General features: G+C 42.4%; 1 protein-coding gene across 3 annotated transcripts in view; it reads right to left on the bottom strand.

Moving 5' to 3' along the window:
- Window positions 1-27,803, bottom strand: part of PITPNM3 (PITPNM family member 3) — a 344,601-nt gene that overhangs the window by 134,812 nt on the left and 181,986 nt on the right. Inside the window, exon 4 of one of the 3 annotated variants that reach the window (XM_075074008.1) lies at window positions 2,812-2,862. The exons of 1 other annotated variant lie outside the window; for it this stretch is intronic. In XM_075074008.1, the coding sequence (XP_074930109.1) occupies window positions 2,812-2,862 (51 nt within the window). The remainder of the gene's footprint in view (window positions 1-2,811; window positions 2,863-27,803) is intronic. One more of the 3 variants, XM_075074009.1, reaches the window with a different exon arrangement.

Raw genomic sequence — 27,803 nt, 5'->3', positions numbered from 1 at the left:
GGAGGATTCTTACTCTTTTTCTATGAACAACCCAACTTGTTGCAATAACTACATTTTAAAGATATATGCAGGAATTGCAATTGCTGACTTGGAATCAGTCTGCACTGGAAAAAAATCAAGCTGATTTCCAGCTGCAAATATCATATGATCTTAGCTAGAGACTTGGATAAAATTAGTTGTTTCTGCTTTGGAAGCAGATCTTAATGATCAGTGTATTTGAGGAAAACTGAAAGACTTCTCACATAGGTCATTAGCAGGGCTTGAACTGTAGCCATTCAGAAAAGACTTTTACCACTTGAGCTCAAGTAGTAACTCCATTAGTTAGCAGCAGTAGTAGAGTGTTACCACCCTATATCCATGGTCAGCATCCTATAGAGGAATAGAAGTTATACATATTCAGGCCCTAATTATTTACCATTCAGGTCACTGCAGAAAATTAATCACCTAGTTTCTAAAGGTAGAATAAGGTGTACAGCACCAATTCTGAACAGTTCCCTTGGCTGAGATTTAAGTGTGTGCTTAAATAGCTTGCTGCAATCAAGTCACAGATGATCAGATAATTGTATTAACAGTAGCAAATTAAAAGAAGTTCAATCTGTCTTAAGATAAAAAGATTTTCTTGTTTAAAAGATATAAGGTCTCATTATAAAAATCAGCAGGAACTAGTAAGCATCATTTGGCAGGACAGCTGCTGGACTGCGTACCAGCTCATTAAAAACTATGCTAATACTTCAGCAATTGTTAGCAAAATTCATGACCCACAACAATTAAAATGAAGTAGGGTTGACATAAAAGTACCAAGTAGTTATCCATGGCTGAGAAAAGGAATTGGAAAATTATCAAGTTGCCAACTCACAGAAGTAAATCAAATGTGACATGATAAATTAACTGTTAACAAACTATTATATTTTGTAGCCTTACAGTCAATATCAAGGCTTGATGGCTGCCATCTGGACCAACACATTGGGGGTTGAACTAGGGACTTCTAAAGATAAAAATTATGAGCTACTGCAGCTGGAGCTAAGACGAATCAGGCTTTCTTGCTGGAGCTGTAACAGAGTCATATTCTTTGTGGCTTGGGGACAGAGAGAGACCTGCAATACATTCACCAGTGGTTTACAAAGGTCTCTCAGAAGGAGTTTCACAGTCAGGCTGGGGATACAGCCAAACTGATCACTGCACTCAAAGTGCATCAGATTGGAAGTTCACGCTGTAGAAAAAAGAAGGATCTGAATGCGAAGTAGAACAAGTATTTACACAGCAAGGTCAAAGCCGTTTCAGAAATTTAGGGAACTGGGTATCCAAATCCCATGGCAGCTTTGAAAATACCAGCTCAAGTCTTTACATACATACATAGTTAGTTAACCAACCAACACCATAAGGGGGAAAAATACCTTAGCTGTTCCTTAGCTTCTTACAGTTCAGATTCGGTTCAAGTTTGGATCAAAATTTAGGTCAGTTCTTATTTTATCCAGCCCATCCCTAATTTCTTGATACATTTATTCAAGAGGAATTTAGAGTAAAATTGTCACTGAGAAAACTAACTATACATAAAAGAGTGTAAGATAGTCTCAATCGCTGAAGAAAACTGCATTTCCATTGCCACACTCCCATAAGAAATCATGCGGTTCTTTGCCATCTGCTGCGCTGTTACTAGCTGTTTATAACAACAAATCTGTCATGAGAAATATGTTCACATAAAGCCGATAACATATGCTTTCTATTAACCAATGATAAAGAATATTTTAATATACTGGATATTCTTGCAGACTGCAATGTTTAGAGGAAAACAATGAAACACAATGGGCCAGATCCTTTGCTGGAAACCTCAAGGGCAGGCAGAGTAGAGCTGCACCATATCAGCTCTATGTTGCTCCTGCATCAGAAGAATACTCTCAAGTGCCACTGAAGCTTCCTTACAGACCCTAAATGCTACCAGCGTGGACTATAGGAGATGGAGCAATGCCCAGATTCTGGTTTTCCGTGAGCAGTCTTCTCCCCTGGTACCAGCCCCAGACACCTATGCTGGGTGAGATATTACTTTCAGGGTGGAAGGGTTGGTTAATATGTCCAGACCTGCAGTGTGCATTGGTGGACAGAGTTATAGAGATTTCCTAGTGACTAAAAAGAGGGGAAAACCTACAGTGTTTCCCAGCCAGGGCTATGGCAGAAGGTGAGACCGTCCCAATTCTCCAAGGAACTCAGAGCTCTCCACCATAACTCACTCTTCACAGCTAGCACCACCAGAGCATGAGCAACCAACACCAGGCTGGTATTTAAGCCTGTCCCTGATGGGGTGGGACACCATGACATGAAGATGCCTCACAGTTGCAGGTTTGGCACCATTGTCTGACCAGCCCTGTCTCTGGCAGGAACCCACATCTAAAACAGCAACATATCTTACATCTCTATAAGATGTAAGAGTCAGCAGAGCATGGAAGACTGAATAGGGATCATTCTGAACAGTATGATCATTCTGAACAGAATTAACCTGTGTTGTCCCAACAAAGACATGCCTTGAAACATGGCAACACCCCGACTTTCCAATTACTCTAGAGCCCCACAATTCTATCCATGGGTAAAAAACATTGCTTAACACATTAAAAAATTAAAAGCTACAATAACTTGATTAATAATTTTTATCATCCTAGTTAAATGTCAGACAACAACTCCTCCAATTTTCCCAGACCTAATGTTTCAACAGCATAAAAATAGACTTAAAATTGGTCAATGTTTAATGTAGCCCCATTTTCTGTTATCTGTAGTTTGTCACACAACACAGAATACAAAAAAAGGAAAACCTTGACTCACGTTGCTTTTCCTGGAGAAATCCAGATGAACAAACCGCAGACTCTTCACCTGCTAAGAGAACAAGACAAAGTGAAATGAGCCTTGTTTACATGAGTCAAGCTCTTTACTTTTTCTCATATACTATGGTGTGCATATCACAATGGGTGACAATTTGCCACTGATTTACACAGTTCCCATTGACTTCAATGGGAATAGCTCAGGATGCAGAATGATGTTGGGAAATGACTCTACTTTTTCATCAAATACTACTCCATTTGCCAGATTCTTTTTCATAAGAAGGGATCACAGGTAGTTTTCCTACCCAGAAGTTCATTTAGTTTGTTTGTAGCATCAGCTCGTGGAAAAAAATTATCTGCCACACAAATTGTAACCAATTTAGTGATATTATAAACCATCAATCTCCTTTACTTATTTTTACAGAAGGACCATTTGAATCATTTATGGGCTGAAAGTTGTAAACCAAGGGGTTATTCCTTTAGGTCTAAATAGTGCAAAACTAGGACAAGGAAATCTTAATGGCAACGATCTGCTAGGCTCCAGTTCTGCAACTTCTTCCACATAGACAGACCCCTAACCCCACAGACAGCCCCATGGATATAACTGGTGCGCCAGATTGATTTTAGTGGGGCTCCATTTCGGTGCAGGGGTCCACACATGTAGTTTTCATTGCAGGACTGGGGAATTATGAGACACTTTGCATTCACGGATCTCAAAGCACTTCACAAAGGAAAATCATCATCATCATCATCACCATTTTACCAATAAGAACCACTAAAGATACAGCTACACTGCAGCTGAAGGTGTTATTTCCTGCTTGGGTAGATGTACAGGCACTAGCTTTGATCGAGCTAGTGTGCTAAAAACAACATTGTAGCTGGGGCAGCATGGGTGATGGCGTGGGCTAGCCATCAGAGGACAATCCTGTCCGAGACACTAGGTAGGCTATGCTATTTTTTATCATGTTAGCTCAACCAAAGCTAGTACACATACATCTACCCAAGCTGGAAATTACACCCTCCAGCTCCAAGGTAGATGTATCTTAAGGCACAAAGACAAATCATGACTTGTCCATGATTAGTGAAAGAGCTGGGACTAAAACTTAGGTCTTCCATCACTGCCCCATAGTCCCTGTGAACCATACTGCCCACACTGTATTAACCTTTCTAACACAAGCACACTTTAAAGCCTAGTTAGCAAACCTACCCTCAGTGCTGTATACAATGTAATATATAGTTTTCAATGTTTCAAATAGTCTCATGGAAATAATAAGCCACGCAGGCCTATGTCCCTGAAAACTCTAATATCCTCATAATGTCAGGTGTCATTTCCATTTCCTGTTATATGAACTTCAAGTGTAGTCTCAGTTTATATCTGGTACAACCTTTACCAGGGGACTTCACCATGCTCTTGAACAAAGATGGGCTCAGTCTAGTCCTCTATTCTATCTCTAACTGCTATGATCCTTTGAAGAAAAATAGTCAACGAACCAAGACCCTTCCAGTCATTCTGTTCATAACTGAAGCTGCAAATTCTCACTCACAAAAGAAGTCCTTCCTTGTTTCTACAATAATTTCAGTGTCTCAGTTACCACTTTGTGGTAACAGTAAATATTTGCAAACAATATTGAGCACTACAGAGTACTTCTATGCACAGTTTTAGGTTTTGCAGCATTTGGTGCACAGATTTTTTGGTCATTTACTGGACACTTTTCTGCTTGATTCAATTTGTGGATTCTGCACATTGGATTTCTTACAGTTTTATACCTTTATAAAACCCCTGTTTGAAGAGTAAAAGCAAATGTCAACTTTTGGACGCACATGAATTTTTATTTTTTTTTAAATAACTGCAGGCATTACTCTGGAGAGACAGACCTGGCCTCAGTAAGAGACAGGATCATAGTAGATGGACCTGTTAAATAGCATTTTAAAAGAAAAATCCATAGTTTAAATAGCTGCATATGGCAGAAACAAATTCTCTCTTCAACAAGTGACAAAGCGCTTAGGCCTTATCTACATACTGGCATAGTTGAAGCAGTATAGAATAAGCTATACTGGTATAAGGGACCTTTATCATGGAATAATTCTGTTCACAATAGGGCACTTACTGGCACAAGCCCTATCAGTTTAAAAAAAATCACACCCATAACCAACATAGTTATATCCGTACAAAAACTGAGTGAACCTTAGAGGATACACACTTGAATCTTTCATATTCCTTTTATCCTTCCGAATGGGAATGGATTATTTATTTATTAGTTTTAAAAGAAATTCAGTCTTAGTCAACGAAATTATTCATCATGTAGTAGCAAAAGCTTTTGAAGGGCCAGGAAAGTTTATTACTTAATTTGGTTACTTGTGTCATCAACTTGTCAGTCTTGGGTCTAATTAATGCTCCTCTGTGTCTGTCTGACTTGAGAAACTTACTAAATACACATCACTAAAATCCACTAGTAGAAGCATATCAAGAGCACCTGTTAAAAGCTTAACAGTGCAACTGTGCCAATGTAAATCTGAAGTGTAGATCTGCCCCCACTGAAGTTAATGGAAAGATTCCTGTTGACTTTGCTGGGAGTTAGATCAGACATTCTCTAGCTGAATTTCCTGAGTGTCAGTATTAGACGGGTTGGTAATTAGATTCATAGTTTCTCTGACCAAGAACTGAACCTGTGCTATAGCAGTGAGTGTACGGAATCCAGACCAGTAGAGAGGTGACACCAGATCTAACGTGGAACCATACAGCATGAACTACTATGAAGCCCTTCAAATCTCATTGTCTCAAATTTAAATCCTGCTGATTGATTCCAGCTGGTTTATCACCATATCATTCTTTCAGTTTATTACAGATTAAACGCTTCACCAGTCTACCTTATCGTGTCTTTAACGGCCAAGATGACCTCCACTATCAAAAACTGCTAATTTATCAAGCATCAACCAACCACAAATAATTATGAATACCAACACCCAACAAGCATCAATTACAGACAAATATTTTAACCGTCATAGGCAAGAAAAATATTATGTCAGCGATATAAACCACAGCTCCTTCCATCTAAAGCCAGTGGAAAATTGTGGATGAGTTCCCAGAGACAATGGCAATTACAGCTTCTCTCTTACATAATCTGGTACTTTCTCCTAGGACCTACAGACTTTTTGGTGATAACCCATTTGGCAGACCTAGTATTCTATAGCCTGTACAAGAGAAAGAGCCATTTCTGGGGCAGCTGCCAACTGCACGTTATAATTTCAAGAAGCAGTTTGAAAATTTTTCTTTTGTCAGAATTATGACTTTTTGAAAACTTTTGTCAACGCTACAAAAAAATTTCAATTGATGTTTCAAAAAATTCTGACCACCTCTAATAATTACTAATGATTGTTTGTATTGTAATAGTGCCTAACGGTCCAATTGAAATCAAGGGTCTACTGGGCTAGGGGCCATATATACCTATACACGAGAAGGAGCCTCTTTTATATTATAATGATATTTCCAATCACAAGCCAGCTTCCTCACATGCTTCTGGGGAAAGGCAGGGTGGTGGCAGCAGCCAGACCTACCTAATTCTGCCTTCCTTGTTTGCTTATAGGGTCTTGGCTGCTAGGGATAATGCCACCCAATTAGCTCCTCAGCTTTATCTCCATTCAGTTAATTGGCCTCCTCTGCCAACTGCCTGTCTTTCAATGAGAGCTCAATTAATATAAACTGGCAGGGAGTTGAGTGACAGGATGCTGAGTTAGCTCCCAGCAGGTACTCTTCTGCAGCTAACGTATATTAAATAGATTTTGCTGTTGCACTAGTATAATTAGAGAGCCAGAGAGAGTGAATGGCTTGAGGATCAGCCCCATAACAAAAAGGAATCCATGCCTTTTACCACTGATGGATGGACCAACTGAGAACAGCAGCACAGTCACCCCTTTCTTTTTTGTCACAGGTTCTCAAGTTACCACAGCCAGCACCTCAGCTTTTAAATAGCTCTGCAGCACGGAGCATGCTGAAAAGAACAAGTGACAGGCCCTCTAATTTACAGCAATAAAAAGCTGACACTCTGCATTTTTCATGCTGAAATGGCAAGCAATGAAAGTCTCTTGGCATTTGAGGCAAGAAAATTGTTTGAATTAACCTCTTTTCAATCTTCATATTCAATCTCTTTCACTTATCAGCACCTCTTCGGGGCATTTGGTGGATTGCAGCACCGCCAAAGAGCTTGGTCACAAATGTTATCTCCTTGTAGCTTACTGGGGAGAAAATGCTATCTGCAGTAGCTAGTAGGCAGAGGAGTAATTGTTGATGTGAGCTATCAGTCACTATCCGTGGAGGGGCTTCTGAAGTCTTCAGGAACGTGGCTGTTAAAAACTAGGTCACTGCTCACTTTGTGGCTTGCATAGGCCATGCTTGTTGCTCACACCAGGGGCTCCTTGAATAACTCCATTCCCTCTCTCAACCTCCGTGTGCCATGCTCCATGGGCAAATTGCCCCACTTCCCCTCCCCGGCAGCCCCTGGGCGCACACAGCCCCTACCAGCATCTCCCAATTCTTCCCTAAACCAGGGGTTGTGTGTGCTTTATACACCTCTTCCCCTACAGCAGGCTCCCCCATTCTCTACCTCATCTCAGGCCAGAGGTTGTGTATATGCCCCCCATTTCACTACTTTTCTCCTCTCACCACCATTATTTTTCTGTCTGAGAGTTAAATCATTCAAGATGTTAATATGTTAAACCCTAGGAGAACAGGCAGAAATGAGATAGGCTATTGTTATGCAGGAAGGCATTAATGGATGTCATCACCCAGTTTGATCTGGAGGTGTTCAAGGCTGAGCTTGTGGCTGTCCTAAAAAGCTGGCAGAGGCTTCATGGGTTCCATTCCCCCCAACTTTCCAGTTGTTCAAAAGATGCAATGTTCAAAAGTTATCACACGACAGAGACAGAAATTGAGTCATGTTGAGCATAAGGCCTTTGAAAGCTCAGCCAACAAGGACTGAGCCTCTATATCATGAGCAAAGTCAAATGTTTCAAATCACTTGAGTTCAAAATGCAACAAAAATACACGAAAGACAAGGAGGTGAGGTAATATTGTTTACTGGACCAACTTCCCAACCTTGTCTCTCTTACCAACCAATAATGTTGTAGGCAGTGTTGGTCCCAGGATATTCGAGAGGCAAGCTGGGTGAGATTAATATCTTTTATTGGACCAGCTTCTGTTGGTGAGAGAAACAAGCTTGTGAAGTTGATCCAGTAAAAGGTATTACTTCACCCTCTTGTCCCTCTAATATCCTGGGACCGTACAACAACACTGCATACAAAAATACAAGACGTCCATTGAATCACAAAGGAATTCAGGAACAGAACTCTCCTCTAACAGCTACAGCTCATGGTGTGTGTAACTCTGCTCACCAGGTGCTTATACTCCCAAGTACTGGTTTACTAAATATTAATCACGGAGGGAGGATAAAGATGCCTTAAAATTATACTGCATATAAATTGTCCAATCCTGAACAACAGAGCTGGATGAACAATAGAAAATAGCTTTCACAAAGGCTTTCAAACTCATTTTTGTTCTGCAGCTGTCAAAAAAAAAAATTTTAAAACAGATGTTTTCAGAAGTGAAAAAATTTTATACAAATTCTGATTTAAAAAAAAATCAATGCTGTTGTTTTCCTTTCTCCTGCCTTTTAAAAAACTATTTCCATTTGGCCAATGAACTAGAGGGAGGGGAAAGAAAAAAGAAAAGGGGGGGGTATTACAAATTGAAAAATGAAAAACAGACTAAAAATTGGCTGCTCATGCCAAAGGTGCTGAAACAATTTGCATAGTGGGGATGCTAAGAGCCATTGAACCGAACTGTAAACCCTGTATATGATAGAAACCACTTCAAGCCAGGGGGTGCAGCAGCACCCCCACCACCTCTAACTCCAGCACCTCTGTCTCGCTCTCAAGTCACTAGATTTAGTCAACTCAAAACCTGCATCATGTTTCCATTCAGTGTTATTTGTTGACAGGAGAGTCCTTCGTGTATTTACGTAAAAAAGTATGAAATTGTGAATGAAAAGCACTTTGTCAGCTTAGCGTGTATAACAATGAAAGCCCCAGAAATGAAAAGAAAACAGAGAATGGTAGGAACATTGACTATAGCCAGCAGAACTGGGATGAAGCTATGATCTGACCGCCAATTCATTTCCTGGGATCTAAATTAATTTTTCTTTTTACAAAAAGACATTTTCTCAGGAGCCACTAACCTTGCTTCAGGCTACAGTATCATCTGCAATGAAGACAAATGCTAAAAATGTGTCATTGCGTTACACCTTCCACTCCCAAAGTTCCAATCAATGCCTGCTCTCGTACAGGTTCCAGACACATCCTTGATGTTTAATTCTTTCTTAGGGGGAGGAGAGGTGAGAAGAGTTCTGGATCAGAAGCCTTTCACACTTTCATCCATGCTGGGAATAATTTTGAAGCAGCACTGTAATTTTCTCACTTATAGCAAACTATTCCACAGAGTGGCGAGATGTTTATGGAGTCTCACATTCCAGCAGCAATGATCTATAATAAATATAAAGCATCCCTGATACTGACTTGTAACACACTCATCAGTGGGTTATATGTGCACATAAATGTGTGAGAGAGAGAACAGGGTTCTCTTAATGGAAGTACAATTCTATTTCCCCCAAAGGAAGTTAGGAGAAATGGCATATTTAACTGCATCCTTTCATTTTACTTCACTGCCTTTGATCAAAGATCTACATAATTTATAAATCTAATTTAAAAATAATTACATTTACATAAAAAAGAATCAGCACAACTGGCTTGACTTCATGGTGGTTCAAGGAATTTAATTTTATGCTGATGAGGTCTGTTTAAAATTCTAAAAGCTCATGTCACATCACATGGGGGGGGGGAAAACAAGCATGTATTAAAATGAAGATAACTGACCATGCACAAATTTACTACTGGGCAATACATTCGTTTTCCCCTGGGCTGAACTGCTACAATGGGAGCTGTTGGGTGCTGAACGCTTTTGAAAATCTGGCCTGTATTCAGATGCCTATAAGGGAGCTGGGATCTTTTGAAAACCTGGCCCCTGATTATGGGTGCTGAGCTTTTGCAAATCTGGCCCAGTGCTCTTTTGAAAATTTGGTCCTAGAGATTTAGGGTCCAATCCAAAACTTACTTAAATCAATGGGATTCTTATCTTTGGGCCCTTGGAACGAGACCTCAGGTCTTCTCTTCACTGAAGATGTAACCACAGGATTTCTCATTAACATACTCTATGTTCACACATGCACACACCTCTGTCAGTGCTGCACAGTGTGGCTATAGTGCAGACTCTGAGTTAGCTGTAGTGAAAACATGCAACCACTGGCAATCACAACAATCTAGATGCAATGGTCCTCCAAATCCTTTCCTCTTAATCCCCTGGGCACCCATTCCTGCATACTCTCTTGCCGTCTACCTGTGCTCTGACCCCTGACTAGAAGTAGCTCATCAATCGGTCTCAGCTCAGCACCTGCTTTCACTCTTGAGTTTGCCTGCTCGAAGTTTCTTCCGCCTCCTATACCTCCCGTGTTTGATACAGCAGAACAATGCCAAGAGTGAAACTCACAAGTATGCCTACCCATGTTACAATCACACCTTCACTTGCCACAGACATACCCTTACTTTAGATGTCAGACCCTGCACGCCAAGTCTTCTTCCCTCCTCCCACCCATTTGCAGATTATTCTCAGGCTTCGTTTACACTATCAATTCATGTTGGTATAACACCCTGAGCGACACAGTTGTACCGACCCAACTCCCAGTGTAGACAGTGCTACGTTGACAGGAAGGCTTCTCCCACTGACATAAATTACCACCTCGCAGAGAGATGGCATACCTACACTGATGGGGGAAGCTCTCCCGCTGGCGTAGGTAGCATCTTCATTAACTACTCTGGCTGTCCACACTGGTGCTATGTCCCTGGCGCAAGGGAGCTGGACTTGCTTTAATCACAGGGGCCAGCCACCCTGTGACAGCTATTCAGTGAGGAGTTGTACTACGAATCTTGGCATACACTCCCAGATAGCTGTAATGCTGGTCACGGCCTGATACAACACCAGTGTAGATGCAGGGAGTGACAGCACAGTAAGTGTGGTTGTGCTCTTGTGGGCCAGGCTACCACAGGTTGACTAACCCATGATGTCTTACCCTGTGGTTAGCATGAAGTTGAAGCAGGGTGACCAGATGTCCGGGTTTTATAGGGACAGTCACAATTTTGGGGTCTTTTTCTTACATAGGCTCCTTTTACCCCCCAAACCTCCGTCCCAATTTTTCACACTTGCTGTCTGGTCATCCTAAGTTGAAGACAAGGCCTCAGTTAGCTCAAGACTGGAAAGCACTTAAAATCATGAGGCATAAAGTACAGCCAATTGTTCACAACTCCTTGAGGTTCAGTTATATCACAGAAAGCTACCATTACTCTGCTTTATTGTGATTATAAAGTAACCAAAGTCATCTGTGAAAGTCTAGATGTTCCTGACAGATTTATAGGTCTCAAAAACATCACTAGAGTGCACCACAGAACTGGCAATTTTATACTCCATGTAAAGTTTGGACCCAAAATAATGTGACAACATAGAAGTCTTACAACTGAAACCTGATACTACCATCATTACCTTCTTACCCAGAGTTCTGCTGGGGGATGCTTCACAAGAAAGTGAACCAAGATATATAGGCTCAATCAGATCTGGTCAGTCATAGATTCAGAGGGATAGATTGTATTACCCATACTCAGGGGACTACACACAAGCCTCAGGGCTTCAGCTGGTCACTTGCACGAGTTAAGAAGGGATTTTTTTTTCTCCAGTGTATTCAGAGGTGGTGGTGGGTTGGGTTTGTTTAGGGATTTTTTCCCCTCCTTCCTCTGAAACATTAGAGATGGCCACAGCTGGAGATGGGACGCTGGACAGGGAGGGCCAGGGTCTTGAGGTGGCACCGAGCAGTCTCTCTCAGGTGCTTGGCTGCCTGGTTCTTGCTCAGGTGCTGAGGGTCTAACCCAGGGGTTGGCAACCTTTCAGAAGAGGTGTGCCAAGTCTTCATTTATTCACTCTAATTTAAGGTTTTACTTGCCAGTAGTACATTTTAACTTTTTTAGAAAGTCCCTTTCTAGAAGTCTATAATATATTGTTATATGTAAAGTAAGTAAGGTTTTTAAAATGTTTAAGAAGCTTCATTTAAAATTAAATTAAAATGCAGAGCCCCCCTAGACTTGTGGCCAGGACTCAAGCAGTGTGAGTGCCACTGAAAATCAGCTCGCGTGCCGCCTTCAGCGCACGTGCCACAGGTTGCCTACCCCAGTCTAACCAGTCACCATATATAGGATCATGAAGGAATTTTCCTCCAGGTCAGATTATCAGTGGCCTCTTCCTCTGCAGTGGGAGGATGCAGGTAGGGTTGCCATCCATCCAGTTTTCACCAGGACAGTTTGGGTTTTAGCATGAGTCTCTGAATGCTATTTGACAAGTCCTGATGTCATTTTTTTTTTTATTGTGGGGGAAGAGGTGGAGCAGGGGCAGGGCTTGTGGGGGAAGAGGTGGAGAAGGGATGGGGCCTTGAGTGAAGCCATGGAGCAAGGACAGGGCTGGTGGAAGAGGCAAAGCAGAGGGCACGATCTTGGGAGTCCAGTTACCAGCCATTAGAAAGGTGGCAATCATAGGTGCAGGTCACCTGCCGGGATTATTGCGTATATCTCACTTAATCATTTGCCTGCCATTGCAGGAGCCTTAGACATCTCAGTCCCTCCTATTCTCTGCCTCTGGCCCATAACTATTTAATGTTATAAGGGCTGTAATACTTTGGTCCAATTTTGGTTGTTAGATTTAGCGCACAGGTGCTGGACAGTGTTAACAGCCTGTGATAGACAGGAAGTCAGACCAGATGATCTGGTGGCCCACTTTCCTGAGCCCAGATGGGTCCAAGGACTCTGGACAACCCAAGGGACTCAGACACCCCCCCCCCCCCAAAGAATTCCACAGAACGGTGGGGAAACTGTGGCAGGGACATTAATTTCGTGTTTACTGTTGTGTATGATCTGTACTCTCCTGTGCAAGGTGTGTGTTAGGCTGTGCAAGGTGTGTGTGTGACTATTTTACAACTGTAACCAGAAGCTTCACACTTTTCAGGAGGAGTTCCAGGAAAGGTTTGTGTTAACCGGGGGTCAGTCCTCGTCCAAGGACTAAGGCAGGGGAGCTGAGGAGTTCCATTTCTGAGAAGAGGTAGCCTGTGCTGAGGCAATGAGCCAGAGTGTGCCATGGGAGGAGGCAGTGCTGCAGCCTGCTGAGGCTCTAGGAAGTGTAACACACACAGGGGTTTGGATTCCCCTCAGAGCCAAGGCTGCCCAGAGGATTCAGGGGGCCTGGGGTAAAGCGGGGGAGCTGCGGCGCTTGTACTCACCCTGCAGCGGTCTGGGTCTTTGGTGGCATTTCGGCAGCGGGAGGTCCTTCAGTCGCTCCGAAATGCCGCCAAAGACCCGGACCCCTGCTGGGCCAGGGCTCATGGGGCCTCTGAGGGGCCCGAGGCATATTGCCCCACTTGCCGTCCCACCAGGCGGCCCTGCTCAGAGCCATCCTCGTGTGTGGCAGCAGGATGCGCTTGTTCAGATCTGTGACCAAGACAAGACCAGTGAAATGACTGAAATTTATGCTACATTTAAAGAGCCTGATTCTGGAAGCTACTTAAGCATATAGATAATCTCACCAAAGTCAACAGGACTGCTCGCTTGGTGAAAGTTTGGCACGTGCTTAAGTACTTTCCAAAATCAAAGCCCACGTGAGATTTCTGCTCTGAAAAGTAACGAAAAATAGCATCATGGGTTCCCATGTTCGTTTGGCAATAATTTCCACATTATGTCTGCTGGTGCTGCCTACCCAGCTCCACATCTGCAAAGACGAGCTGGAATCTTTCTGGGTCACATCATCAACCACAGAGATTCTGCAGTCAAAACTTAGAATAAATCTATCTCACTCTCCCAGAACTGCATTGGCTCTGCAGCACTAGCAAAGGTAAAGCCTATTTAGTCACTAAAGTAAGCAGATAGGACTCAGAAAATACACAGGGGAAGGCTGCAATTTTTACATAGTCGCTTTTCAGAGCAATGTAGTCATCAAGCATGCAGCAACCTTTGCAGAAACCGTACTCCAGAGTCGCCATCAGGTGTTTAGCACAATTCTTCCGGTCTCTTGTGCTTACATTTTGCTATTCCCTTAGGTTGCATGATTCTTGTGAGTAGCTTCAAAGGACAGAGCAGAGTATGAAAAGCACAGAATTAGTAATACAACAGACTTTTTTGGGCCTTGGGACATCAGCTTCTGGGGTGGCAATCAGTTTTGCAGTCTGTCTGTGCTAGTGATCTGACTCTAGTTTACATTTTAAATCAAAATACCATTGGGGTAAAACTAAACTATTTATTTTGCATTTCATAATTCAGTTTTTTTCCCCTCCTGGTAAGAATACTGAGAGATGTTGTGATTAGATTTAGAGATTAAATTAAACAGTGTTTTCAAGGTCTATGTTTTGTTTTCTCATCTGTCTATGATCAATGTTAAACTGATAGGAATAGAATTGCATCAAAGCTTGAAGGAGAAGAGGGAAAAGAGACAGCATGGCCCAAGAGATAGGGAACTGGGCTGGGAGTCAGAGAACCCAGATTCTATTCCAAACCCTGCCACTGACATGTTATGTGACCTTGGGCAAGTCATCTGTGTCCTTTCATTTCCTCATCTGTGATATCAGGATAATAATACTGACTTTCCTTTGTAAAGCCTTTTCATCTCTACCACTGAAAAATCCTATATGGAACTGATTTCAGTGGGTGCTGAACTGGCCTTTAACAGAGCATAAAGAAGAGGGAAGCCATCTGAGGGATTCATTGCAGGGTCAGGGCCTTAGGGGACCATGTTCAAAATCATAAGATGTAACATTTTCTCATGCACCAATCAATTTAAGCTTTCTACATTTCCTATGCATTTGCTGATCTCTACTTTAGAACATAAATAAAACAATATTTAAAAAATAAGAAGATAGCAGCTGCAGAACAGCACCAGTAACCTGCGCTGAGGCAAGATGCCGTCAATTATGATCTGCACGTAAAAAACAGCAGGAATCCAATTCATTATTTATCTCTAGAACCTGCTGGTATGAGTATGTCTGTTGTTTACATCAGCCATCTGATAATGTAATAGCCAGTAGCATTCCAAAATGTATCTGTCCTCTCCCTTCCCCACTTGCTGCACTAAGCCAAATATTCTGTTTGCTGTTCTTCACATCATTTGGCAATAGCAGATGTAATGGCAATAAAATTAATGGCAGCATAAACTACACCGTCAGTTATATACAAACACCCTTTAATTATTTGACTCTGGGAAGAGATAAACGGGGGTGGGGAGTCACATGCCACCTGAAAAAAAAAAAATCAAGTGGCTTGTTTATACCAAATACTGATTCACTGTAGACAATTAATGTGAAGAGGGAAATAGTATGTGGGGAAAGAGAAAGAAGCAAAAGCCACTGTGTTAAAAATAAAGAGCCAAAAGGCTGCAGAGACTTAGGCTAGTTCTATACTATAAACATACATCAGTATAACTATGTCGCTCAGGGTGTGAAAATCCAAGCCCCTGAACAACGCAGTTACATTGACCCCCGGTGTAAACCACGCTATGTCGACAGGACAGCTTCTCCCATCGACACAGCTACTCTCTCTTGCAGAGGCAGATTAACTATGCTGAGGGGAGAAGCTCAGAAGCCATTGAAGAATTCTTAATGCACTGACACACACAGCAGTTACAGCAAAAGAGGTGACACGTTTGCAAGAGCAACTCTTTGCACAGCAGAGCTCCAGAAAAATACTGGGGCAAGAGCCATAACATTGGGGGGGGGGGGGGATGTGTTTGTTTTAAATGATTTGCCTCAGGAACGGAGGGCAAGTCTACACGACAGCGCTACATCAGCGCAGCGTCACTGCCACAGCTGCACCACTGGAGCGCATCTGGTGAAGATGCTGGATGCCGATGGGAGAGCACTGGCCCGTCGGTATAATTACTCCACCTCGGCGAGAAAAGGAACACTATGTTGGCAGGAGAGCGTCTTCCGATGACATAGTGCTGGTGTGGACAGTGCAAAACCTGCATTGCTCAGGCTCCAATTCATTGTTGGGTGGGTAGTGACCAAAATTAATTGGCATCAGATAGCTTCACTCTAGCCTATGTGAAATGAGATGGTGGTTTGGCTTCAGGTCCTGCTGGGCTGGTGTTTATATTGCAACTGGCACTTGTCTTAGCAGAGGGATTATGGACTGAGTTACTCACCGCTAGAAGTGATCCCTCCACAGAGGTTATATTGCTAATGTGACAATTCAGTATGAAGTAAGCACTGAGTTGTAGAGTTTAAAGCCAGAAGGGACCACCAGATCATCTAGTCTGACCTCCTGTGTATCATAGGCCACCAATATCGCCCAGAGAACCCACACACAAAACCCAACCACCGAAATGAAATCAAAGTGTTACAGTCCACAGGAGACTAGACTCATGTGCCACAGCCAGAGAACAGGAGGGACCAAGGTGCATCAGTGCTTGAGGCCCCTTGCAATGGCAGGCAAATAATTAAGTGAGATACACCCAGCTAATCCTAGGAGGTCTATGTTACACTTTAACCTCTTCTGTTTGCTCACTGGTTTCCAGATCTGTTAGCCCGACACTTTTCACAAACAGAGAAGGTTTTGTCTACACGCTGCCCCACAGTTTGTACTGGGGGAAGAGGGAAGTTTGAAGAGCAGTGGCATGCTATAACTCCGCCATGTGGACACTGCAGCCACACATCAAAAGATTCCTAGCTGGTGGCATACACGGCTATTCACACCCTCACAGTCCAAACTATGAGAGTGTAGTAGATACAACATTCAAATTCACCATGTGCTTAAGAGCCTTGCTGAAGTGGCTGGCTGTATAGGGCTGGAACTGAGTCATCGCCAAACTCACTGGGAATATTTCCTGGAAAATAAACACTACTGTACTAATGATCTGTTTGACCTGCTATAAGAAACAACTAATGCCCTAACTCTGACAGACTACATACACTAGTAGAAACTGACTGCAAAATGAGGGGGGAGAGGGGAAAGGCATTATACACTCAAGATGATGAGCTTGGTAGAAAAATCTGTCCCTAAACCTGGATTTATTGTGCTGCTGTACTTTGCAATTAACAAATTGCTGTCAGCCAGCTCCTTGGGGGTTTTCCTCACCAAGGTATAATTCACCAGTGAACAAAGGGCAAGCACTACCCTGATGCACCACTTAAACCCTTAAAAGGAGTGCTTAAGTAGGAATGAAGACGTATGTAGGCCTTATTCTGGCCCTTAAGTATAAGTGAATGTCACCCCAAGAGATGCAATAGAAGGTTTAATTGTTAAAAGGAGCTTCTTTGTCTTTAGCTGAGTCAGGAACTATTCTATATAAACATCTGTCGTGCTATACTTAAGAGTCATATTTAACAGCAATCTAGTTGAAAAGTTGAGAAAGGCCAGTATTTAAAGATCTCCTGCAGCCTATCACTTCCGACCCTCTTAGGGCCATGGCTACACTGGCGTTTTACAGCGCTGCAACTTTCTCGCTCAGGGGTGTGAGCGCTGCAAGATACAGCGCTGTCAAGCGCGAGTGTAAACAGTGCCGCAGTGCTGGGAGCGCGGTTCCCAGTGCTGCAAGCTAATCCCCATGAGGAGGTGGAGTACGTGCAGCACTGGGAGAGCTCTCTCCCAGCGCTGGCACTGCGACCACACTCGCACTTCAAAGTGCTGCCAAATTTCAAGTGTAGCCATACCCTAGTCTTTTCAGAACACTTAACTGGATGGGCTCTTAAGTTGGTGGAAAACTAAAGCAAAATTGCCACCCAGCAGACAGTTAAAAAGTGCTGATGTTCTATGAACAACCAAATACTGACTATTCTGTCTTGTGCATCTACTTCTGAACCTTTATCTACAGAGAGAGATTAAAACAATGTTTCCCTAGTGAATCCCTTAACACCTCAATCATTTATTTTGTAACATATTTTCCCTCCCTGCATCATGTCACATAATAGAAAACTGAAATCCTAATCTATCTGGGGCAGAGAGTTGTGGCAAAAAAATTTTTTAAGTGACTAGTGATTTTGGACACCCGACATGAGACAACTTAAAGGGGCCTAATTTTTCTGCGTGGTCAGCACTCTGAAAAATCAGGGCCCTCAAATATGTCTCCAACTGGTCACCCAAAAGCTGTAGTATCTAAAATCTCAAGTCACTTTTGGAAACCTTGTTCCCAGTTTCTTTATTCTGTAATGTGCTATGCACACACACACCACTATTGACAACAGGAATTCCAAGCATTACAACAAACACCATCCTAAATCCCAGTGCTGTTAGGTGGCAATTTAAGTACTGAACAGGAGCTTGTGAATGTTACCCTTTGGCATGTGTACTGAATGTATTTTCACTTCTGCAGAATCCAGAGTCCCAAATTCTGCCTTGGTTTACACCCAGTGCAACTCTACTGAAGTTAGGGTGACCAGATGTCCTGATTTTATAGGGACAGTCCCGATATTTGGGGCTTTTTTTTTCCCCCCCAAATATGGGCTCCTATTACCCCCCACCCCATCCCTATTTTTCACACCTGCTGTTTGGTCACCCTAACTGAGGTCACTAGGCCAGATTCCACTCTCAGTTAGACACTGATGTAAATCCAGTGACTTCAGTGGAGCAACTCCAAATTTGCACTGTTGTAACAAAAACCAGAATTTTGCTCCGCTGGTGGTGAGAGCGAGGACCCACTGAGTATGTGCTGCAATTGCAAGCAGATTGCTTTTCCTGGAGGCTTATATAAAACAGGCTTGTTTTGAACTGGAAGTAAATAGAAAAAAGTCTAATTAGCTCACTCCACAGATGCAATTCAAAATCAATCTCGCTCAAGAAAAATTATTTTAGTCTTCTGATTTTGTTCAGTGCCTTGCAGATATCATCCCTGGCAGGGAACCAGATGTGGCAGCTCGCAGAGGCAATTGGAAATTGTCCCTGTCATCACTTATAACTGCACCGGTCCACACATAAAACAGGCTCTTTTTATATAATGGTGGGGAAAAAACTGAGATCCAAAGATAGGACAATGGAGAGGAAGAAATCACAGCTCAATGGAACCATCATACATTTGATCAAAAAGCATGGGAAAAAACAGGGCAGGGGGAGGGAGTTACAAAGACCACCCTTTTTAAAAATCACAGCATATGGCAGGGATTGAGGACAATTTTATTTTCCACCTGCCATAATCCTGTCTTTGGAGAGCAATCCCTCTGCATTTTATTTAAAAGAGCATAATGGAATTTGTTATATAAAAAAAGTCAATGGGAATTGCATAACTGAAGCTAAGTCTACAATACGGGTGCCATGGTGGCACATCTGTAGTACCGTGGCTCTGCCACCATTCCGTAGAGTGACATAGGGAGTTTTACCGTCACTGTAGAAACCCCGCCTCCCAAAACAGGTGTGCAACTGTAATGACTGAAATATGCAAAACAGAGCATTATATTAACCCCAGCCCCACCCTATTGCATTATGGAGCACTACAGGTTTCAGAGGCAGTCAGGAACCCATTGTCCAAGGCTTCATACAAACCTTAAGGCAATCCCTCCCTTCACAAGAGTTTAATCTCAATAGACAAGATATGTAAAGGGTACAGAGAAGGGAATATCATCACTTTACAGATAGGGAAGTAAGGCCCAGAGAGAATCAGGCAATGTCCTCAGAGGCCTGCAGTTTGGACTGTGATGGGTGAATAGCAGCGTGAAGAGGACTAAATTAATAAGAACTAGGAGCCTTTTAGGTTACGGCTACACTAGAGAGTTTACAGGAGCATCGCTGCACTGCTGTAAATTCTCTTAACATAGTTGCACTAAGCTGATGGGTGAGAGCTCTCCCATCAGCTTAACTACTCCAGCCCCATGAGCAGCGGTAGCTCTGTCGGTGGGAAAAGCTCTCCCGCTGACATTGCGCTGTCCAGTCCAGTGCTTATGTCAGTGTAACTCATGTCGCTTAGGTCACCCCTCTGATTGACATCAGTTACCCTGTAGTGTAGACACGCTCACAGTGTCCACACAGGGAAGTTACAGCATTGCACTTCTGTGCACGGTACTATTCCTACACCTGTAGTCTGAGCTGCTGGACAGCATAGACAAGCTCTAATTGACTTGCCCAAGGTGACAAAAGAAGTCTGTGGCAGAGCCACCAATTGAACCAGACCTCCTGAATCCCAGTCCAGTGCCTCAACCACAAGTCTAGCCTTCCACTAATAGTATTGTTCAAGGAAGCAGGCAAGACAGTATCTTTCAGAGTGATGGTATGTAAATACACTGATGCTCTGATACCACGGAGATGAGCAAATAAAAAAGGTAGACATACTGTTCATAAGTACAATTAATTACTTGATCAGACTCCGCCAATTGCTTGTTGCAGTCTCAGCAATGCTATAAATTAATAGAGTGAAGCCTGATCATGTTTTTGTCAGTATACAAAATACTCTCTCCGGAAAATTTCATGATGCATTGAGATTTCAGCATGATTCATTGTACACCCTTGTCTAATTTCTTCTCTAGTGCAGCCAGTTGTCTTTCATGCTATTTCAAATCTACTAGCTCAGAGAATCACAAAGTTTGGGAGTTCTGCTTCAGTATTCATGGTGGGGAAAAAACCTTCAGGATGATAGGCAGATAGTGTTTAAGTGGTCTTGACACGAAGCTGACAGAATGATAGATGTCTCAATTTATAAGCACTTCGGGAGGTGACAGGTTAATGAAGCTCACACATACAGACTGCACCTAAGTATTCCTTAAATGAGACCTTCAAGCTAAAAATATAAATTAGTTCCATTGACTTAAAAAAAAAAAAAAAAAGTCATGATGAAATCATTGTGAAAATTTAGGATGACAAATTTTCACAAGTATCAGAGGGGTAGCCGTGTTAGTCTGGATCTGTAAAAGCAGCAGAGAATCCTGTGGCACCTTATAGACTAACAGACGTTTTGGAGCGTGAGCTTTCGTGGGTGAATACCCACTTCGTCAGACGCGTCTGACGAAGTGGGTATTCACCCACGAAAGCTCACGCTCCAAAACGTCTGTTAGTCTATAAGGTGCCACAGGATTCTCTGCAAATTTTCACAATTTAATCTTGAGGTATTGCTCAGCCGTATTTCAAAAAACAGACAATATACAGCCCAATGGATTAACAGATAACATGACACACTGTAATGAAGATCATCTGGGTCTGGGTGCAACATAAAACTCACCCTCAGGCCAGCTAGAGGCCAGGGGTTTTACAGTGTCATTAGCATATATTAATTCCAATGCCTTTCTTGTAGGATGCAGCATGAGCAGCTGCAGTACCTGAATCTCCTCTGAAGGTCACTAGAGAAGGAACAACTTTAGTCTAATATCCGACAGTTTGCCTACCTACAAAACTTTTGCTGATATAACTATATCAGCTGAGCAACCTGGTGGAGACACACAATACAGCTTAGGTCGATAGAACTGTGATGCTGCCCAGCAGAGCTGTCTTCCCTGTTCTCTGACAGTATGACCTGTGTTTGGCACTCTCCACCGTGAGCCACATATCAGACAATGTGACAACAACATATGTCACTCAGGGCTGTGAATAAGCCACCCCGAGTGATTTAAGTTACACCCACCTAAGTGCCAACGTGCACAGTGCTGTGTTGGCAGGAGAGCTTCTCCCATTGACATAGCTACTGCCACTCATTGGGGGTGGATTAATTAAGTTGACGGGAGAGCTCTCTCCCATTGACTTAAGACATCTGCACTAACTCTCTAGTGAAGTTATAGCCACAGTGTGTGCTGGGAAAAGGAACAGTGTGTGCTGGCATAGCTACACCATCTCCCTGAATGACAGCAACTATACTGACAAAAGCCCTCTTCTGTCAGTATTGTTGCATCTACACCAAGGGTTTTGCCAGCGTAACTCTGTCAGCCAGGGCATGTGATTCCCCCCCCCCCCACACACACACACAGAGTTCTGCCAGCAAAACACTGTAGTGTAGACCAAGCCTTGGTGTAAATCCTGGGCTAAATGCCCCAAAAGGAGAACACTAGAGGGATGGCCTAAGACAGTATTTCCAACCAATAGGGAGACAGGGGCAGGCAGGCAGCAGGTTTAATGAGGGTGTGAGGCAGAGGAGAGCAATAAAAGGAAGTGAAGAAACATGCAGGACCCAGGATCTCTCTCCCGCTGAACATGGCATAAACACAGGGAATAAAACAGAGGCTAGCCCCTCAGAAACCTTTCTTCTTCCCTCTCTGTTCTCACAGGAAAGACCATATGAGATTGGGCCATCTCTAACCCTGCATCCTGTGTCCAAGAGCGGCTAATTCAAGGCACTTCAGAGGAAGGTGTAAATCCCATAGGACGTGTGTGTGTGTGACAGAAAGGACATATTATTCTATTTTCTCTGTGCCAAAGCATCATGTAGCTTTCTGGTCAGTAGGGTGGAAGAGCCACTGAGGAAGGAAAATTGGAAAAGAACGCAAAAAGAATAAGAAGAAATAGAAAGCAAAAGGTGGCCTTAGGAAAACATATTATTGGAGCTTGATGAGATTTCTGTCCCTTGCCTGTAGCACTCAGTGGGGCTCCCCATTGTGAAGAGTGGATTGCATATAACTTGAAAGAAAAGGGAAGGCAGAAATATGATGTTTTTGCTTGAACAACACTCAGCTGCAGATACAGTGTGTTACCGCCAATTACAGCTAAGTATGGTTGGTCCGACCTGCCTTTGTATTAAATGTCGAACATATAATTTGCTGTCCTGGTGAGATGGAGATTTTGCTTCTATTTTCATGGCTTTACTTCTAGTTATCATTGACCGTAATGACCACAAGAGATGATGTCAAAACGGATAATTCCAGTATATACCTCCCACACCACATTTATCAGTGAACTCCAACAGTCTATTGCATGTCTCTATTTTTCCCTGATCACAGAGACTTTGTGGCTCAGTCATGACACAGGCAAAATCTCCCTGACAATCAGGAGTAGTTTTGCCTGAGTACTCATCATCTAGGCCAGATTTTCAAAGAAGCTCACTGCATTGGGGGCTGAGCACTTTTTGAAATCTAGCTGCAGTTTTGGGCTCTGAGCACAGGAAAATGCAGCCCTGAGCTCAGTCAAAAATCTAGCCCCACCAGTGCGACAAAACTTTCAAAGTGCTAAAGCCAGAAAAGAATTTGAGAAGTCCCTTGTGTTGTTAAAGGCATCAGTGTCTCTGAATGACTCAAATAGCAAAGCTTCCAGAGACAGGCTGTCAGATCCTAGCCCAGGTTATTCAGCCTCAGCATTTTTAAGTTGCTATAGTTATTGGGAGTTTTTTAAATCCAGGGGTCAGACAAACTCATCCTTGCTTAACGTGCTAAAACTTTGCTATATGTTTAGGCGGAAGTGATATATGGTTGCAATTTAAAGCAGTCAGGGCTGATCTGGAATAAATCGACTGGTACAGTGAGACAAGTCCAAATGCTTCGCTCAGATGGTGTGAAAATTCCCAGTAGAAACAGCTGGACACCTCAGTCTGTCTTAAGTGTCATTGGGAAGACAACACATCAGTCTGCATTTGTGGCATATGGAGCACAGAAAAGGTGAATTTCTCAGGCATTTTAAAGTCAGTTATATTTTAAATGACTTATAATTACAATTTGTCAGTTACCTAGCTGAGAATTCATCATCCTCTGCAGAATTTTAATTGAATTAGTTGCAATATTCAGAGTAAAACTTTAGTGTATTGGTGGCAAAATTGACTAATGGCTCTTCAAATTTAATTAGGGTGTATTGAATCAATAAACAACTCTAGTGGCAGGCTGCACTGCAGAAATCAAATTGCCATTTGCTTGTTTGCCTGTTTACTTTTTGTACTGCAAAAAGAATAATAAATGTGGGCCTCTATTTTGAGACTTCATATAGTAACAATGATTAGGTTGCAGCCCCATGGTATGCTGTGGCCTTTAGAATTTATTACCTTTGTGGCTTATAAGCATGGGAAGCATATTGAAAACCCCAACCCTATCAAGTTTCCAATGTTATTCTGCTAAGGAACCAGAAGGGATCATCTTAAAGCAGTAGAACTCTGCTTCAGTTAGATAAATGGCTTAGAAAAGAGTCATGAGCAGAATTTGGGAATTCTATCTTCAATGCAATGGATGGCTGAGGGATTTGGGTAATGGAATGCACAGCCCTCTTCGTTGGTAGTTCCAATCCAGCTCATGTCAATAGCAACCCAAAATGATTAACTTTTAGTAGATATTTAGAAACGTACATGAAATGAGACAGTGGTCTGAATTGACTTCTCATTACAAAAACACCACTGCATTTAGCATTAACTGGCTTCCTTATTTGCAGTCTCAGCTGAGAACACAAGGAGTGAATGGGCTTTGGAGAATGAATTTCTTTTACTCCTAGAGGTGGCTGATCCAGATGAGGTACACTGGTGGAGCTGTACTGCCCAATGCCCTTGATGCCCTGCTTCTGCAAATGAGTTCACTCTTGAGAGATGTCAATCCAGCACCTATAGCCTGCATCACCACAAAATCATCATAACAAAAATCCAACCCCCAAATTAATAAGCTTGTTTCCTTCAAACCCTCCCCCCTCACGTGCACGTGCACATGCACACACACACACACACACAGAGCACCACCACCACAGCAGCAGCACCATGCAGCCAAACATACTTGTTATAAAGGTATGTTATAATTGGGTAATCATTCATGTGGAAGACAGGGAGAGCTGTGAACAGAAGACCTTAGCTGCAGTTACCTTATGTGCTATGACCATAGGGTGACCAGACAGCAAATGTGAAAAATCGAGACAGAGGTGAGGGGTAATAGGAAGCTATATAAGAAAAAGATCCCAAAATCGGGACCGCCCCTATGAAATCAGGACCATGATTTTCCAAAAGTGACTAGTGATTTTGCACACTCAACCTGAGACACCTTAAAGAGACCTGATTTTCACAGGGATGATGCTCAGCACTTTTGGAAAATCAAGCAAGCCCCTTTAAGATGTGTCAGGACACCCATGACTGTTAGCCACTTTTGAAAATCTTGGCCTGTGATCAAGATTTGCTTGGGGAGCTAAGCAGAGACTGAATGAGATGGAATTCACCCCTCAGCCTCTAGCTAGGCTTAAAATTTGAAAGCACAGAGTCACAACTGAACATTTTATTGAAGTGAAGCAACAGGAGGCAGTATAGTCTAGTAGACAAAGCAGTGGACTAGAAGCCAGAAAACCTGTTAATTTGCAAAATATATTTACTTTGAAATATTTTAATGGACTAGGGGAGTTAGGCACACAGCTCGCATTCCAGGTGAATTAGGATGGTTTTAAAGTATAAAGAGATGGTAATTATTAAGGTGGGGATTTTCAAGAATGGAGGTACCTATCTCCCACTGTCCATGGGAGATGCATACCTAACACCCTTTGGACTCTCTAAAAATACCAGTCTATGCTTTTGAAGTCCTTAATGAACTTGATTTTAGTTGCACATAAAAATGTAAAAACATTAAAAAATGGAGAGGTCAGAGCAAAGAAATCATGGTAAGTGATTAAACTGAGCATATGAAGCATCAAGACTATAATTATAGAAGACTCCAGATTCATTTTTCTGAGCCAGAGGAGCCTGGAAAGAAAATACCATACGAAAAGGACTACAGTGATAAAACGATTAAATGGCAGTTTCTTGATCTAGCATGGCAGAAATCCATCCAAACATAATGTGTGTCCAAACAGAGATCTAATCAGCCACTGATGAATTGCAGGGCCACTGTTTTCAAGGAACCAAACTTGCTTACATTTGATGTGATCCTGAAATATCAGTTGATGATTGCTATATACACTTCAGATTATCCTTTGCCTCTAAAAATGGGTTATGACTAAGAAACTAGACTGGACCTATATAAACCAGAGAAAATTTAATTGAGAAGAGATTTTTTAAAAGCAGAGTTAATTATCACCCAATCTGGGAAACTGTATCTTCAAACAAGAAATGGATTTAAGACAAACTCATTATCTTCACTGGAGAGGATGCAAAGCTGAATGCAATTAAATGCCAGAATAAAATGAAATTTACCAAAGTGTGTTTGACATTTCAGAAAGTAAGATTTTGAAGTGTAAGTGAGAGAACAAAAACAGCACATAATGAGTCAGAGAAGGGTAAGTTAATGGAGGTATTTAACTAACAGCAGTTAAGTCTATTATGCACTGAAAGATAAAAATAAGAAAAATAAATGTATTACCTTAACAGTGAGTTAAATCAATGGAATTTGTAACTATTCAGTAGAAATTATAATGTAGGGGGAGGGGGAAGAAAGGGTTCACATGGGGCCCAATTATTGAAAGATCTCCTGAGCCAGGTTTCTGCGCACTCAGCACCCTGCAGCTCTTATTGCTTATGTCTACACTGCAATAAAAACAAATGATGGCACTGAGTCTCAGAGCTCAGGTCAATGGACTCGGGTTTGCTGGACTCGGACTGCAGAACTAAAAATGCTGTGTAGACATTCGGACTTGGACTGGAGCCCAGTTTCCGAGACTCTCTCCGTCATGGAGTTTCAGAACCTGGGCTCCAGCCCGAGCCTGAACATCTATACTGCAATGTTTAGCCCCACAGCCCAAGCCAGCTGACCTGGGCCAGCTGCAGCCATGCCACAGATCTTTAATTACAATGTAGACATACCCATTGTGACCAGATTTTCTAAACAGCTCAGCATCAAACATCCTCCACGCTTCTGAGAATCTGGCCCCAATTGTAGAGATCTTTTGAAAATCTGCCCATAAGTATACATATAAAAACCTTTCATCAGCTCTATGTAAAGTTACAAGGTTAAAAGGTGCCGGGGCCTTTCAAAACAGAAGAGCTGTCTTGAAAGGCTGGTTTGGAGAAAGAGAAAAAGTTCATCATGCTGAGTGTGTTGGGGATCATTCTCATTCCTAGTAGGGTCTTGGCTTCCATGGGACTGAAACTCCAGACTACTGAGGAGTTCCTCCTACAAGATGTTCAGCCAGCCTCAGTAGCATCCTATCAAAGTCACAGCTGAGGGCGTTGCTCAATACCAAGCAAGAACTACTTTACTGAACACTGGCTCTGGGTTCTACTTCCAAACACGTTTGTGCAAAGCAATTCCTGCATCCATATATTAAATTTTACTAGCCTGGTTCTTAACTTTAGGCCAAATCAATTGCAAAATTTGTTTGCTTTGGAAGCCAATAGTCTCATAACCATTTTGTTGCCTGAAGATTGATTCCCACTGTTAAGTTGAATTGCAAACTGCTCCAGCTCATTTTAAAATTAGATTTCTTTGGATGGGAACCTTTCCAACATAGTTTCATTCTCCCCAGCTCTGGTCTTGGGCTGATTTACTAAAGCCAACAGCCTAAAAAAAACAACAGATGACATCAGTGCAAACTGTATATACAGGTGCCATGGGAAGAAAAGTGCTGCTATGAAAAAGGCACCAAAAAGGAAAAGGCACCATTAAAAAAAGAAGTGGGTCCATTCCTCTTCCCATTAAGTGTTATGGAGCAAGTCTCTACAGATTCTGACTGTATTTAAGGAATAGTACCATCTGTTCAAGTGTGCATGGAGGTGCATATTGGAAGGAAAGGAATTACTGTCTTGTGGTTACAACACAGCACTGCAAGTCAGGAGATCTGGGATTCCTTGCTCCATAGCATACCTTCCACATCTCGAAATGGGGATACTAATATATACATACCTTTCAGGAGGGCTTTGATGCTTAATTTATTTACATTTGTAAAGCACTCAAATAATTACATGGAAAATGCAAAGTCAGAGATTCACAGATTAGAAAGGCAGAACAGATGATCACAGTGATCCTCTAGTCTGATCTCCTGTATAACAGAGGCCATTGGACTTGACAGAATTAATTCCCATTTGAACTA

The sequence above is a fragment of the Chelonoidis abingdonii genome, chromosome 20 (genome assembly GCF_003597395.2).
Source record: "Chelonoidis abingdonii isolate Lonesome George chromosome 20, CheloAbing_2.0, whole genome shotgun sequence".
Classification (NCBI taxonomy): Eukaryota; Metazoa; Chordata; order Testudines; family Testudinidae; genus Chelonoidis; species Chelonoidis abingdonii.
The sequence above is the reverse complement of the archived record's forward strand: the minus strand, read 5'-3'. Positions and strand labels throughout refer to the sequence as shown.